Raw genomic sequence first — 16,301 nt, forward strand, 5'->3', positions numbered from 1 at the left:
AGCATATACTGAGGCGATATGCCCCGAGGTTGCGGGCCCACCCTGTAGGTAACGGCCCGGCAACCAGGTTAAGGGCCTGAGCGCAGTGAGGGTCGCTTAACGAGGCTGGTGGGCTGTTACCTACAGGGTGGGCCCGTCACCTCGGGCCATATTGCCATTAGCACCCGTGTAGCCCTCTACACGGGTGCTAATATTTTTTTTTAAAAAATGTAACAAAAGGAAGAAAATTACCTTTCCCATGCCACACAGTGCTGTTAGCCAGGAAGTGCGTTTTCAATGTTGATGACTGATATCATCAACATTGAAGAGGGACTACCTGGCTGACAGCACTGTACAGCGTTGGGCGGAGGGAGAAAGGCAAGTCTTCTTTCTTTTGTAACAAAAAAAAACACATTGGCACCCGTGTAAGGAGCTACATGGGTGCTAAGGGGAAGCGGGGAAGGGAAGCGCCCGGCACCGATGAGACTGCTCGGAATGCTGGCTTTCCTTAGTGAATACAGCCCGTGTTGCAAGCATTCTCATTGGTGGCAAGCACCTCCCAGGGTGCTAATTTCTAATACTGTCCTTAGCACTACACTAGATTTTGCAAAACACCAGGAAGAAACCTTTGTACAAATGAGGCCACGACAACACCGTTCAAATTGCCCTAAGGTTCAGGTCGCTGATATGAGCCAGAAATGATCAGTGCACTTGTACAGTGCATAGCCCCCCACCCCCATCCCCCGTCACTGATCCCGATTGCTCTGCATTCTTAGCCCAGGGCAAAACCCAATGTCACCTAGAGCCACATTGTTAGACGATGCTATTAATATGTAATGCAGCTGTTACTTAATTGGATATGGCCCCTCTTGTCCCGGAACTGTGACATATTTTCTCGGGTACTTTAAAATGCTGGCAAAAAGTGTTGTACAAGCATTTCACAACAAACAGTTATCATTGCGTCTATTAACTTGGAAGGGGTCATCTCCGCTGAGCGATGTTATACTCCAATCTCTTGAGCATGTTTTGAAAAAGTTTAAAATGCGTTATCCGTTTATGACCCGCACTTATAAAAAAAAAAAAAAAAGAAAAAGCATCACCAAACAGAATAGATGTGACTTTATTTAATGTCTCTTACAGTCTCGCTAGCCATCAAAATGTCAGCGACAGCCATGCATGCAGAAGTGTTCCCATTGAACCCTGGGTGCAGCCTCCTCTGCTGAGGGACTGTCATTGTATGATGGGTGCAGTCCTGTTTGAGCGTTTACAGCCAGCTACACCCATCTGCAGTCCACGTGTGCCCAGGTCTGGCCCTGTGTGCCATACACAGCCAATGCACCCGGGTGCAGCTTGTGTGCCAGCAGGTGCAGCATCCCATGTTTAAGAACGACATGTTAAAAGATCCAAAAGGTGGCTGCAAGGTGAAGGGGGAGTCAGGAAAGGGAGAAGTCTAGCATCTAAGTTAATCAGTCATAAATGAATAGCCAAGTCGCATTTCATGAAAGGCAGTAGTGATGTGGCTTGGTGCATATAGTTTGGGTGGTGGTCTAATATTATGTATTGTTCATCTGTAAGGCACGCGCGAGCTCCACAGAGAAACGTTTGGCTCCTCACCCAGTGCATGTGAAGGTGCGAGCCTTTACGAGTCGTTGATCAGCCCAGATCGTTCCGTAACATGTCAAGAGTTGGTTGCTGTCGTATACCCAGGCAACCCCAGCTCCACTGGAAGCACAGGACTTCCTTCCTCAGAAAACACGATGCTCATCAGTGCAGAAGTCCAAATAGGTCCTCTGAAATCGCTCAGTACTGAGGTGACACAAACTGAAGCGATTCAAACAGCGTTGATGCTTCTAGGTCTGTTGTGAACTTGCTACCCTCTATCCCTGTGCCATCTTGGTTTTTTGGGCTCATGATTTACTTCCATGCTATCCCCAAGTAATCATGGGTTTAAAATTGCAACTACATCAGGATGAATGCTCGAGCTAGATTAATAACTGAAGGATTATTTGCTTCACCAGGCAACACTGGCATATCCAATGCACGACACCATCATAATGACTGCCCTCTTTTCCACACTGATCCAGAGCACCCTAGCTCCCACCAGGCATTGATAAAGGACCCTAATTGCTAAGAAGCCTCTGCCAACTCTGAGTGAGGGGCACACATGGCTTTAGAATAGTGTGCTTTATCTCTCAACCTATTGTCGGATTATTACTTTTACAACAAAATCTAATAGCAAATGCCTCCCAGAAATCTTTGCTCTGGTTATCATAATCTTCTCAGCACACACCCTCTTCCCCAGAAATGCATGTGGGCAAGAGGGGGGCTTGGCCTCTAAATTCTGCTGATAGAAGACCTGTCGCGTGGGGGAGTCTCAGCAAGGAGAATTGGGGAAAGTAGCAACATTTCCCTGATCATTGACATGAATTTTGTAATTGATCTCAAATTATCTTTTTTTTTTTTAAAAAAAAAGGGGTGGCAAGTGGCAGTCCAAGGGGTTGGTTGTGGGATAACCACCCACTCTTTTATAAGCAAGGGAAATAGTCTAGAAAAAATATACAAATGTTTGAAAAATATAATGACCACAAGGATTTATAAGAATCACATTGAAACCTTGCATAGTGGCCGGACTACCAAAATTACCCTCCGGTAATCACAAATATATATATTTAAAAAATATATATTTGCATTTATTTGCAGTGCACTTAAACAGTCGGTATCTAGGTGCTAGTTTCATTTAATTGAGGCAGTGCAGGTTATTTATAACGCGCTTGTTTTTTTTGTGTGTGGATCCGAGATTCGAACCTGTTTGCTCAGCGTGGTCTTGCTTCCAAGACCCATGCATTGCCACAGAGCTATCCTCCCGTAACATACATCCAAATTAGACTTCCCCCTTCTGTACGTGAAACGTCCCAACGATTGGCAAGTCACCCCAAATGTGATTACATTCATATGAAGAATATTACCCACAAAATCTAACATTTCAGAACAAATGGTCTGACGCATAGCTTAACAGACCTGTTGCTAAGGTGAAGGGTCATGCCTTGGCAATACATTGAGTCTTCCCTTCTCTTTATCTAAGCTGAGCAGTGAAACTTAACAGGGAACTCGCCTTGGACAATTACAAAAATGTTTCATTTCTATGTGCCCCTAGAGACAAAAAGGTGTGTTTGGGAAAGCTGAGGGACTGTTGGGTAATGCTGAGTGATTGCTTGGTAATTGACAGAGGTATATGGAAGCAGGACCCTTGTTGCATACAGAACATTCTTGGGAAAAGCTTCGAATATATTCAAACGAAAATTAATTAATCAGGAAGCGATCTGTATAATTGGTAGTGCATGTAAAACCTCACAATTATTAAAATAAATATTTTTGTTAAGGATCTGACCATTTGTTTTCCATTATGCTGGTTATATTGAGCGTGGCATGCAATTTGATTTCATAACAGGCTTAACATACAATGCTTTGAGATAACTGCATTTTTCTTAACTGCTACAAGATATTTTTTTGATTTAAATGTCTCATTGTGGTATTTCTATATACTATCCTTCTAGATTCCAAGTGGGGGCCTAACGGAAATCTGCAGGAAGCCGCTATCACCTGGACATATCGCGTCAGTCACTGACTGGCTTGTTTCTATTGGACTGCCCATGTACGCGGGCCCTCTACAGGACGCGGGGTTCAGCACGCTGGGAAAAGTGCCTTCTCTGTCACGAGCCCACTTGCAGGCCGCTGGAATCAAGGAGGAGAGACACGTAAGCAAGCTCTTGACAGCCGCAAACCTCCTAAAGATCCTGACGCCGGATGAGGACTAGCACTGAGGAACGTGGCTACGGTGCACGCGACCTCCATCCATTGCACAATCAATTGCTCTTGTGGCAGATAGCACCGGAGATGGAGCAAGTGGACCATCTGACCAGGATATAGAGGCTTGTGGCAATTCAAACTGGTGACCTCTGGCTTCCTCTAGTTCTCCCTGCTACGGAAGTTGCAAACCGTGATAGGACCACAACAGCGGGCTATGAAGCCTCCACAGAAGAATAGCATCAAGAACAATAAAAAGGGGGATGCCATTCCGTTAAGGGTTTTTGAAGGTGGTTTTGCGGGCCAACCCAAGAGTGGCACACTTATATTCCTTCACTTACACAGCTGTTTGCTCAATCGCTTCCAGGACCCAGAGCCGTTAGTTAGGCCAAAGTAATTGGACTGGAGTTAGGCTTGCAAGCATTGAATCTCTATTGCTGCCGGGACGACAAATCGTGCTGTGCTTGCAATCTCATTTTCTGTAACGAATGGGGTCATTGTATAGCTGCTTCCCCAAGCATTCAGCTAATTTTGCCTTAAAACATGTATGCTTTTTTGTAACGAGCCATCCCGCTAGTATTCAATTCACCTCCAACCGCCTAGATGAATGTTTCCGGTCATACTGCTGGCTCTTTGAATGGAAAGTGGCATTATGGGGGTTCTCTTCCATTGTAACCAGTTTGTCTGTCTGCCGAGGTTCTTTCCAGTAGAGTTGTGCCAACAATCACCTTTGCTTGTTCTTGCGTTCCACATTTGTTTTTATTTCTCTGTGATGGATTGGAGTCCAGAGAGGTCGTAACACCGGGTTGGTTTGGTTTTTTTTTTATCTTTCGCCGGAGACTTCAGCGCAAAAAAATGCTTTTTCTGGTGCATCCCCTATGAAAAATGTGCAAGCTAAAGCGGCTTACAGGTGCGGCCGTTTGCAGACTTATTGCCCCGGTGTCCCCCAATCGGTCATCGTCAGCAATGGCGATCTTTCTGACTCAGTCTGTGACTCGGAGAGAGATCGCCTCATTAAACAAAAATTAGGCTCATGGTTTCAAATGTGTTTCACTATCTAAATGTCTGACTGTGGCTGAATGGGGGGGGTCGTCTGATCCTAGCTACTAGTGCTAGCTCGGTGGGCTCCGCTAGCTATGCCTAAAACTGCAGCACCAGTGAGGCACCTTAATTTTCAAATATTTCATAGAGGCTGCAGCAGCAAATTCTCACTATGTGGCGGCTGCTTTTTACAAATAGCACTACAACCCGGGGTTAACTTTGCAAAGATTTCTACTTGTATATATGTTATTGATTTTTATTTTTTGTGTTATTTGTAAATATGCATACTTTTTTACTTTTTTTTTTGTTTCCAATTGTCTGGGACAGGGCATGCTCTGTTGCAGGTCTTACTTGACTTAATGACCACACCTTCTTTTTGATGAGCCCTAGTAGTACAAGAACAGCAATCCATCACAAAGAATCAAGATATTGCAAGCACACATCCTGCTCAGAGTTCTGCAGTTCACAGTTAACAATGTGTTTGGCGTTTCTGGAAGTTGCTGATCCTTTCCCAAAAAGAGTCTCACGTGGTTGGGGAGACTGCAAACCTCAAGATCAGAGAAAGAAAACATTAAAACATGTTTTTAGTAACTCCAAGCTCAATTGGCGGGTGCAATCCGGTGTGTCCTGGTAGAGTGTATCCACAAAGATTTCCTCGCGGGGGTTTGACCAATTGGATTTTAGGATTCCTACCCCTTAACGATGCATTGGGACACCTTTTTGGAACTCCAGTTCATGCTATATGCTGGAGAACAAATCCCTGTGACCCACTGTGTTCATGCATGTTCGAGCAATCCATTGAAAGCTGACCACCGTGGTATTTTCCACCAGGAGAACAACTTGTGGCCATGTAAAGTACGCCCAGGAGAAAGAAGGCCGAAGCTGGAATGCTTTCTGATTATCCGTATTTATGTCATTGCCCTGCCCTAGCTGCACAGAAAGCCCAGTGCCTTTCCTTCACACAAGTATATCCCAAAAGCTTGGCCGAGCCATATGTCTGGGTCCAGTTTTATCTAGCGGGGACATATTTTTTGTTTATTTCATGAACCCAGGGTGCAACATTTCAAGTGGTAAGCTACTAACCAGGCATGCATAAGTCACCCAGCCTTGTGAATGCCACTTCTATCTTTTCCGTGCAATTAAGGGGTGTGTGTAAACTAATTTGGGGTTTGGGAGAAAGTCCCAGGTCTCTTTCGCCACCTATCCCCCTGCCCAAATTCCTGGCAACCCATTTCTGCTCTGTAACCCAAGGGAGGGCAGAGCAGACCCACAAAAGGTACATTTATATGGTCTTCGAAAATGCTGTTTGGATATCTTTGGGATTTGCCTTAAGTTTTTCATTTCTGAGCACAAATGTTCAAAATCCCAGCTGTCTGACAATATTTAATAAAATTTCCTTTTACAACGCGCTGAACTCCCTGCAGCAGAAACTTCTCTTGTGTGGGGGCTGCAACCAGCTATTCTATGTCCATGCACCGAGGTGCCACAGCTGTAGTGTAGTGTGGGACAGGACATACTTTCTTTGCCAGGTCAATTTTTCCCACTGCCAACATGGTGAAGTCAGTATGGAAAAGTGAGACGCAGATCCTTTTTCCCTGTGCTATGTTGCTGTGAGTGCACACACGGGTATTACAAATGCACACATATCAAGAAGGGCAGACTAGGACTATGGTTGTGACTGTTCTTGATGGAAGCATCACAGGACTCGAGATGGTTGATGCGCGAAAGTCACTGCACAATTGGCCGATCCTGATGACAGCACAAAATGATAATAGAAAGGAGGGAAAGGATGGGTGCTAGCTAGACAGGACATAGGGTGTGTAAATGACACCTCCTCAATTTCTTGAATAAGTGGCGGGGAAATATTTGAAGCCTCCCGCTTCATGCGTTCCAAATACCCAAGTGACCGCGCTCCCACTTCTTTGCGGTTCGCAATGTGTTCCATATGCTAAACCTCTTTCTTTTTATGTTGCTTGGCTCCACAATGGCATGCCAGCTTTTACAAATTCCACTCTAAATGTGTGCAGCGCATTCTTCCTGGCACGTGTGAGCTGGAGGATCGTTGACGTGGAATGTTTCTATTCCTATGATAATGGTAACATTATCCTGGGGTCTCAGGGTATTCAGAAATCCCAATTGGCAACAAGCTTTAAAAAATGAGAAATGTCCAGTTCTCTCAATGCGGGAGGCAAAGGAGCTCACTCCTGTTGGGTACTTTCTAAGCTGCAAGCTACTGATTTCGTCCATGTTTATACCCCTTTGCCACTACTAAGGATCGATGACTCTGATTGAATGGTGGGCCCTTTTTTTTGTTAATGATATCTATGTGCCATTGGGCCAGCTATTTGTAGGAAGTAAATCGTTTCGAATAACTTGCAGTATAAATGATGCATTCACAAATGATCTTAAAACAAAATGAGCAGTTAAAATATCATAGCTTCAGTTTGTTGTCTAAACTGAGGCTTTCAATTTTGGGAGGTCGGTAAAGTGGCAGTAAATGGGCTGTGTAATTGCAATGTCACAGATGCCAGATGCTGCGTAGGCTGGGATCCAACATTCCAAGCGAAGATTAGAGCTCAAGGACTGGCGTATCTTCTCCGTACCCCTTATTTGCTCCCTGTTTCCAATGCTAAGGAATAACTTTGTTGCAATGTCACATATCTTCCTTGGCTTTAAGAGCAGAGTGTGGTTTCGGTGGCCCAGATGATTTTCGTACAAGTCTGTGTTCTTCGCCAAGTCATCATGATATCGTCCACTAAAGGACTGCTAATCCCTGAGAAACTGCCAAAATTAGAATTTGTTGCGAGCAAGTACCGATAGATCGTTGCCCAGTTCTGCACACTCTTGATTTTAATAATGAATTGTGACATATCTCCTGAAGAGCATCGCTGGCGAATCTCACAATAGGTCCCAGAACCCAACTAGACCTTGTCATAAGGATATTCTGGAATCCTCACCTATTGTGGCGGATTGTTCAAGATGTGGGCATGGTTAAAAAGAATGTGGTTGCCTTTTTTTCACAACATTGCCGCCATAACATAACAAATCACATTATTGGAACTATGTGGTAGCACACCATCTCATGGATTCAATGGGCGCAAAGGAAGATGATGAGCTTAAGGTCCATGTACGCAAATATTAAGTCTAAGCCAAATGATCACCGTCTTTCTCTCAGGCTTGCCGATGCTTTCTAGGAAATGCCTTGGCTTTAGTGGTATGTGTTATTAAGGACCCTGTGTAACTGTGTAGCCTGGATTGCAGGAGTGACGTGCAATTCCATTGCCCCCTTTTTCCCCAATCACTTGGAATATCTGTCCTTCTTGCGTGAGTCTCCGGTATACTAAAAACGCAAATTCCAACACACAAGGGTTATAGTCGATGTCCACAGAGTATGATGCTTTAAACAACAAACATAGTTTATTTGTGTAGCAATGTTTTCTTTAAAGATGCTCAGTTATTTACTGAAGAGATTGAAAGAACTGTGATTTTTTAAAAAAAAAAATAATTTTAAACATGTCCCTGGTGCCAAACGTTTGGTTTAGACTAATGTAGTCACTGAATTGGTTAATTTGCAGTGCTTAAAGAACTCGCCCTCTGGCTTTTCTTTTGGAGCAGACGCCTTTGCCTGTTTGATTTCAATGTCTAGATACATTTTTAACAGACTCATTGTATTGTACAAAAAGCCTTCAGCTTCTGTCTGTCAGGAGACCCGTGGACTGTGTGATGATGGATGATTGTATATAAAGACATCGAGCAGGATGCAGAGTTTATTGAACTACACACATGCCCCACCTCCTAAGCCTGCCAATGGTGCCTCTCTGGGTCTGTGCCGTTTCTAATATGGGAGAAGAGGTGTGATCTTAAGACTGGCCACACTGCCTACACTTGTCTTTTGTCAAATACAAGACTGTGGTGTTGACTTTTTTTAAAGGTACAAATGTGCATGGATAAACAACTCGGCAGAAACATGTTTGTGACATGTAGTCATTGCAGGAACCATTCTGAAAACTCAAAATAGCATGCCCTAAAGGGTTATTTTTTATTTGAATTTTGAAATGAGCACAGTTTATATTTCTTAACTTTGATTCCGGGATGGTTTCTGCAGTTTTTCTGTATTTGGGATGCAACAAGGGTACATCGATTCCAAGACTGCAGAAGCCAGACTCGGTCCTTGCCAGACACATGACTTTAGGATTTGAATTCTAAGGCTCCAAAATCAGGCCTGGTGCGAACTGTCTAATAGTGACTGTGGGAGAGTCACTCTCCCACAGTTGCTAACCCATTTGTATTTGTGAAACACAATCTGCACCACCTCGCCATTTCTTTCCACCATCAAATACGCACAGGTGTTGTCGCTCAGCAAAGATTTCAGCCCACAGCAAATTTACTTGGATCTCTCAATTGATTGTAAACGTGTGCTTTTCAGATCCACCTTACGAGAAGCTCTGCCGAACCAAATTGTGTTTTTAAACTCTTTTTCCATTACAAACTGAGCATAAGAAGCGAAAAACCTGGCTAAAAATTATTCAGGCCTCTTGTTTGCTGACTTGTGGTCATCTAATGATGCCTGCTTTGTGTTTATATGGGAGAGGTTGTGCCCAGGGCTCTCTGCTTGTACCAGAATTTGATTTGGATGGTATCTGACATTTGTCGCTGACATGGAAGATGGGTCCCGGGACGGTATACACCCACCCTGGGCTTGGCATGCCTATGTCGTCAAAGGTTGTATTGCCGCCCACCCAAACAACCTCCACTAAATTGTCACTGTCCTTCATCGGTCTGCAGAACATCCTTTGCTTTTCTTTCGCTCTTCCACTGGACTTGGATGACCACCGTTGTGCTCCAGCAAGTGTGTGCTAGTTTGTTCCGCTGGGCTGCGGGCTCCCGCCACTCCCAGCTCATGCTAGCGGACTGTTCCCCCATGTTCTATCTAGAGAATGTAGAGGGCCCTTGTCTACAAACAAAGGAGCTTCGCAGAGGGTAATCTCAGTTCTGTACAGGCCACTGCGGTGGCATGCCAGAGGTCAATTTACACATACATGACTATTCAAATGATTTGCAATATTTGTGTGATAATACTTTGGGTCCAAACTACTTCTATCCTTATCATCATTGGAGGAAAATATATAAATACAATACTTCAAGCAAGTCATGTAACAACTAACCGTGTTGCACTTTCTGTATATGAAATCAATATTTAAATAACTTATTTTTCTCCTCCATTTGCTGTAACTGTATTATACCAATACCATATGTCCTTGCAGTCTGCTTCAGCCCAAGAAAACTGTATTGTAAAGAAAAAAATATATATATGACGGTGTAAAGAATATTGTATTGTTTCATCCAGCAGTGGCCAACTAAAGGTTTTTCCTGTGTATTAAAACTTGTCTATACTTGTGTCATAATGTTCATAAGAAAAAAAGTTAATAAATTTCCTCTGTCTCATGAATGCCGCTGTTTTATTGTTAAAAACAAAAAAAATATTGTAATTGTGTTACATTGGCCCAAACGGGAGCAACACACAATTTTGTAAACTACAGAAAGAATGTTTCGGGGGATATATACAAACGCATAAAACACTGCCACTGCCACTACATAAGAGAAACATAGGTCCCACTATGGACTCATTTCCCAAATGTTTACAAGCAGTCCACTGTCTCTTTGGGACAGCTGTCCCTAAACTCCAACAACCTAACTGCCATTTTTGATTTAGACCTTTTCTTGACGGAGCATATTTTTTTGATTTATTTTTGCATTTTTAAAGCGCTCACACAGCCTGGGGGCATTGAGGCGCTGTAACCGGAATATGTCTTAGTGTGCGTATTTATAACGCGCTTAATACCCAGAGGTTTCTAAGAACGGACCCGGGGATCGAACCCGTGTTGCTTAGTGTCGTCTTGTTTCCAAGGCGAGCACGTTGCCTCTGAGCTATCCTCCCGGGATGAACCGGGAGGATAGATCCTGAGTGGACGGGACCGCCTACTATTTAAGAGAGGGCACGCTGTTGCCTTTAGTGAGCCATTTAATGAAAATGTCATCAATTTTTAACTCCTTTTGTTGAAAACCATGTCCATCTTGGACTTTCACCACAAAGTCAAGCTAGCGCGAGTCCTGGTTTTGTCTCACTTTGGTGACTGTAACGACACCTATGCAGTATTACTGAAGGAAAGGGACTAGGGGAACATAAAGAAGCAAGCGCACATCACTCCTGCATTAAAATCACCCCACTGGCTCCCGTCTGAACATTGCACTTCACATGCACCATCTTCAGGACCTGGTCAATTGGGTCCAAAAAACTTGACAACATGGCGGACCACCTGTATCTTGGCAAGGAATGGGCCTGGAGAAACTCCCCAACAATGGACCCACAGTATCAAACAAATCTTTTAGTGAATATCCTTCCCTGCTGCGAGAACTGGATGAGTTTTGCCACTGACAAAACCCAGACAAAGTTGATCTGACTTCCGGGTGTCACGTGATGCTTGTCTGTAAAATCGGTCATGGCAGATCTCTTGACAAATAATGGCTTTTATATGTGTGTTGTTTAGCCAGTCAGGACCCTCTCAGGTGATGATTACTCATGTTCGTTCAGCCAGACAAAAACCTACAAATCACCGAAAAGAAGTTGGTCCACTTATGTATGGCCCAGTTCACTTCCTCTTTGTGAGTTTTTTTGTTTTGTGGCTGTCATGGAAGGTGTTGCATGAAGCGAGTTTTCACTTGCAGGTGGTGGTAGGATTTTTGTAGACTGTGTTTTGAGGAGTTTGAGGTGGGTTTTTTCTGTTAGTGGTATGTGTAGTTTCTGGCTGTTAGCATATTTTTGGGCCCATTTGACTTGCTGTTTGGTCAGTGTGACTGACTGTGTCTTGCTAATTTCCCATTAAGAAAATACAAATAAATGCCTTTTCACCTTGTGCCTCTCCCCTTATAAAAAAAAAATAACTACACATTTGTATACCCCCTGAAAACGCACACAATTTTTTACACTTGTGTACTAATTTGTATAATATTTTAGTAGTATTGTTTTAGTAGAACATTGTAGTGGAGTGGTGTATTAGTTTTAATTTCAGGTTATAGGTTTGTTTGTTCCGTGGTTTGTTTGCGTGTTCGTTCACTTGGGGTTGTGCTCTAGCTCTCTGTGAACTGCACACTTTTGGGTTCTTGTTTATGCACTGAGCCATAGGAGCAATTCCCTGGTGGTGCCAAGTAGCACAGAGAGGAGGCAGGGCTCCTGTGGATGCAATCAAGAGGCAAGGCCTCATGTCTATGAGCCTGCAGACTCTGGGCCCCGTTTGGATGCTCCCACAGAGACATTGGAGGGGCAGGAGGGCGTGTCCTTAATCTGATGTGGGAGGCGTGATTGGTGGCAGAAAGCGCCCTGGAGGAGGAATTTGGTATGGCTTCGGTCTGGGTGGAAGGCATAGAGGAGAAAGTGGTCTCTGCCCAGCAGGTCGAGGGGTCTGCTCAGGATGAGAGGGAGATCTATACGGACTTCCAGAAGGAGGGTCAGGATCAGCCTGCAGAGGTGTAACAGCAGGTGGTGGACCTACCTCAGGGGGAGAAGCAAGGGTAGGTAGTGGAGGTGGTGGTGGAGGAGGAGGAGCCTGAGCAGTGGCCTTAACCGTGCCTACACGGCCCACAGAATCCTGGCATTGGACTATTTTGCCATGCGACCAGTTAAAACCTACAGGCGTGAGATGCTAATGTCTTATTCCTGGTGGGGAGCCGTGGAGGGGGAATCAAGCAGGTCAGAAGACAAGGGACGTGCACTGGGGATGATGGCCATAAGGAAGCATGTGCGCTGATGGCACAGGAAGGTGTAACGGGCCCATGAGTCCTCTTCCTTCATGAAGGTTGCTTGTGACCATGCAACCACCACTGTTCCTCTAGTGGGGTTGAGGAGGAGGGTTCTAGCATATTCCAGGGTCATGTAGCATATTCCAGGATCATGGTGTAGCACTTCAGCAACATTGGGCATGCTTTGTCCAAACCATCCTGCCCATCCAATCTGCCCAATTGATGCCAGTTGGAACTGTGGCCACCGGCAGATGCCTGTTGTCGGTGTTACTCTGACAAGCAGTTGGGGGTGCTGCACCACCAACAGAGCATCGTTGGCCTGGACCCCATAAACTATACGATGTATGGAGGGACCTAGTGTCCTTATTTGTGGGTATTGGGTTAGCTGAGTGGAGCTGGACCATGCCATAGTGGCGGGAAACTTGAGGAGACATATAAAGCTCCATCATTCATCTCCTGAAGGGTGGTGATAGGCGTTTCTTGTAGAGCCCTATGGCACCCTAAGGTATCTTGTCGCTGACGAGGAAACCATCCAGGAAAAGGACATACACAGACGAAAGCTATCTCGGGAAGAGAAAGGTTTTGAGACGTTTCCGGGTCTGGATATGATCTTCCATCAGTCTCAATGCTGTAGGAAGAGTATTCCAAAGCTGAGGGACAGCAACTGAGAATTCCTCTGCACCCAACTCACTTCTTTTTGAACCAGGGTACAACTAAACACCCCAAGATTCGCACAGCAAAGATTTATGGTTGGGAGACAGGGTATGATTTTCGCTTGAAGGAACGAAGCACCCTTTTTGTGGAGGGCTCGATTGATCAGACATAAGGCCTTGAATTTGATCCTACTGTCTACGAGGGAGCCGGTGAAGCTGGGCCAAAATAGGTGAAATGTGGACCTATTTTGGCAAACCAGCAACCAGACTAGTTGCAGCATTTTGAAGAGTTTTCGGCCTCTTAGCAAAATATTTAGGCTGAGCCAGACAAGCAGCATTACAATAGTCGAGAGTGCCGATACAGCTGAAGTGACAACAGAGCCCAGAAGGGACTCCGTAAGAAAAGGTAAGACTTAGAGTTCAGTTTAAAGAAGCCTGTCTTGCATGCAGCACTGACCTGCGGGTGTGGTGAGGGAGATGCTGCAATTTTGATTCCAAGATTTTTCACTACATCAACCTGTGTTGGGAAAGTCCCCAAGGCCAGAAGTCAGGGGTTGAAAAATGGCATGCGGTAGGTGGGCCCACGACTTACACCTCTGTTTTTTCACAATTTAATTTGAGCCAATTGGCGTTCATCCGATCCCCTATGGCTGCCAAACAAGCTTTCAGACACCCAGCTGTCTCTAGAGGATGTTGGTCTACTCTAAGGATCAGCTGGTGTCCTCTGCGTATGAATAAAAACAGCAGCAATAGGAATGAATTAAACTGGCAAGCGGCGGACGTAAATATTGAAAAGCATTGGGGACAACGCCGAGCCCTGAGGGACCTCAAAGGTGAGGGGAGTCGGCTTAGATCTAAAAGGTGGTAAAGAAAGCAACTGGGAATAGTCTGATAAAAAAGATGTAAACCATCAAAGAGCTATGCCTAAAATACCGACCTCTTTAAGTCATTGGCACAATACAGAGGGTTCAATTGTGTCAAACGCGGCCGATAGATCCAATAATAGCAGGAGAGCGACTCCACCCAGGTCAGGGGGCGGAATCCAGACTAAAAAGGGTTGAGGATCAAGGCATCATCAAGGAAGTTCCTAATTGGAAGCATAACTATGGCCTCAAGTACCTTCAATAGGAATCTAAGAAGCGATATTGGGTGGAAATTCGCTGCCAGTGCAGGGTAAAGGGTGGGTTTCCTAAGAAGGAGAATAACTAAAGGATGCTTGAGTGTGGTAGGAGCAACCCCTTGGGTTAAGGAATCGTTTATAGTTTGAGTCATGACTGGGACTAGTTCGTACCCGATTGCCTTTAGCATATGCAAAGGGATCGGGTCCAATGGGGAGCAAGATTTAAGCCGTGAGACTACTTCAGCAAGGTGGACATCCGTGACCTCTTCAAATCGAGAGAAGGATTTGTGCTGAAATGAGGGGGGCACAGCAGATGTCTGGCTAAGAAGTGGCTCTACGGAACCAGGGGCCGATATATTGGCTCTGACTTTCTGAATGAAAAAAATATGGCTTACTGACAAAGTGGCTGCATGGGCCGAACTGGGGTGGAAATCTTGTCTGAACATGAGCTCTAGTACCCCAGTGAAAAATTCCTTAGGTTTATTCAATGCTACTTGAATCTGGTTGTTAAAAAAAGACTGATTCCGCAGGGTGATATTTGAGTCGGCAGGCTTTTAGAGCAACTTTGTCCGCTGGATCATAAGCATAACGCCATGTGGGTTTGGCTTGTTTGTATATCAGTTTACGTGCCCTAAATGAAGGGGTATACCAAGGAGCAGACCATGTATGCAGTTTTGGATGCATTATTAATGGCACAACCATGTCTGCTACATTCAAACTTGTGCTCTGGAGCACTTTAAGGGGATCAGTAGTCATGGATGAGGAGGAGGGCAAGTTAAGGTGCTCACGAATGTGAGAGGCTAATGTGGACAGGTCCACGTGTCTCCAAACTCGCTGAGAATAGGGTTCTGGCTAAAGTATGGCCCATCATGTGCGTGGGGCACTTTACATGTTGGAGAACATGAAGGTCTCCTAGGGAGCTCACACGTCCACCCAGACATTAAAATCTCCCAGGATTACTAAAGAAGTGTAAGCTCTGCAACAAACTCGGCAAACACTTGTGCGTGAAGAGGATCGTATCCAGGGGCATGATATACAATCAAAAAAGAAGAGGCGGAGGTAAGTGATGGAGACCAGCAAACCACAAGATGTTCCGTTTTAGTGCTCTGTGGAAGTGGCTTCACAGAACATTGCAAATGCCGTTTGTACATAATAGCTGCACACCAACCATGGTGAGGGGTCATGCGGCCAGCATGTAGAATAGCGTAGGAAGGTTGAATAGCGTGAATCCGGCCGGGGATGGAGGAATCGCTAATCCAAGTTTTGTGACAGCCATAAAATCAGGCCCATGAGTAACTAATAGATCAAGTAGGTCGTAATGATGTTTCACTAAAGAGCGGGCTTTACAAAGAAGTCCAAATAATGCTAGATCAGCACATGGGCTGGAGAGTCCAATAGGAGGAATGACCCAAGAGGTGTGCCAGACTGTATGTAGAGATGATTTGCTGTATGTAACATGAAGGGGCTTACCTAAAGGCAAAAGATCAGTCGAAAATGTATACTCCACTGCCGATAGCCTGGCCGAGGCCCTGATGGGCACAGATGGGTTCGACTTAGGCACAAGAACGCCACGTGATAGGCCAGCCCTCTCAGTCATATGGCACATGTATGTCACAATAGATCAATCAGGGCTCACTCAAAATTAGAGAACAAAAGCTGGCTGTGGAGTGCGGTGCAGCCGTGCGTCAAGGGATACAATCAGTCAACAGTTACCGACTCCAGTTGGATCAAAATTCAGTGGGAAATGTGCTGGTAAGGCGAAGCATCTGTGAATAACACAGTAAAAATGAAGAAGAAAACAACTAAGGCAGGTATTAAAATGGAACACTTTTAAAAGCACTTGAATAACATTGTAGAAAATATGTAAAATGTGGCAAACAAGCTAAACTAAATAATTCAATTTGCTA

General features: G+C 44.8%; 1 protein-coding gene across 5 annotated transcripts in view; it reads left to right on the forward strand.

Moving 5' to 3' along the window:
• Window positions 1–10,273, forward strand: part of SASH1 (SAM and SH3 domain containing 1) — a 673,306-nt gene extending 663,033 nt beyond the window's left edge. For all 5 annotated transcript variants that reach the window (XM_069606667.1, XM_069606665.1, XM_069606666.1 and 2 more), the window contains one exon: window positions 3,534–10,273. In XM_069606667.1, coding sequence (XP_069462768.1) covers window positions 3,534–3,794 — 261 coding nt within the window. In that variant the 3' untranslated portion in view covers window positions 3,795–10,273. The remainder of the gene's footprint in view (window positions 1–3,533) is intronic.
• The last annotated feature ends 6,028 nt before the right edge of the window (window positions 10,274–16,301 follow it).

Source organism: Ambystoma mexicanum, chromosome 4p (assembly GCF_040938575.1).
Source record: "Ambystoma mexicanum isolate Mex_15411 chromosome 4p, UKY_AmexF1_1, whole genome shotgun sequence".
In the NCBI taxonomy this organism is placed as follows: Eukaryota; Metazoa; Chordata; class Amphibia; order Caudata; family Ambystomatidae; genus Ambystoma; species Ambystoma mexicanum.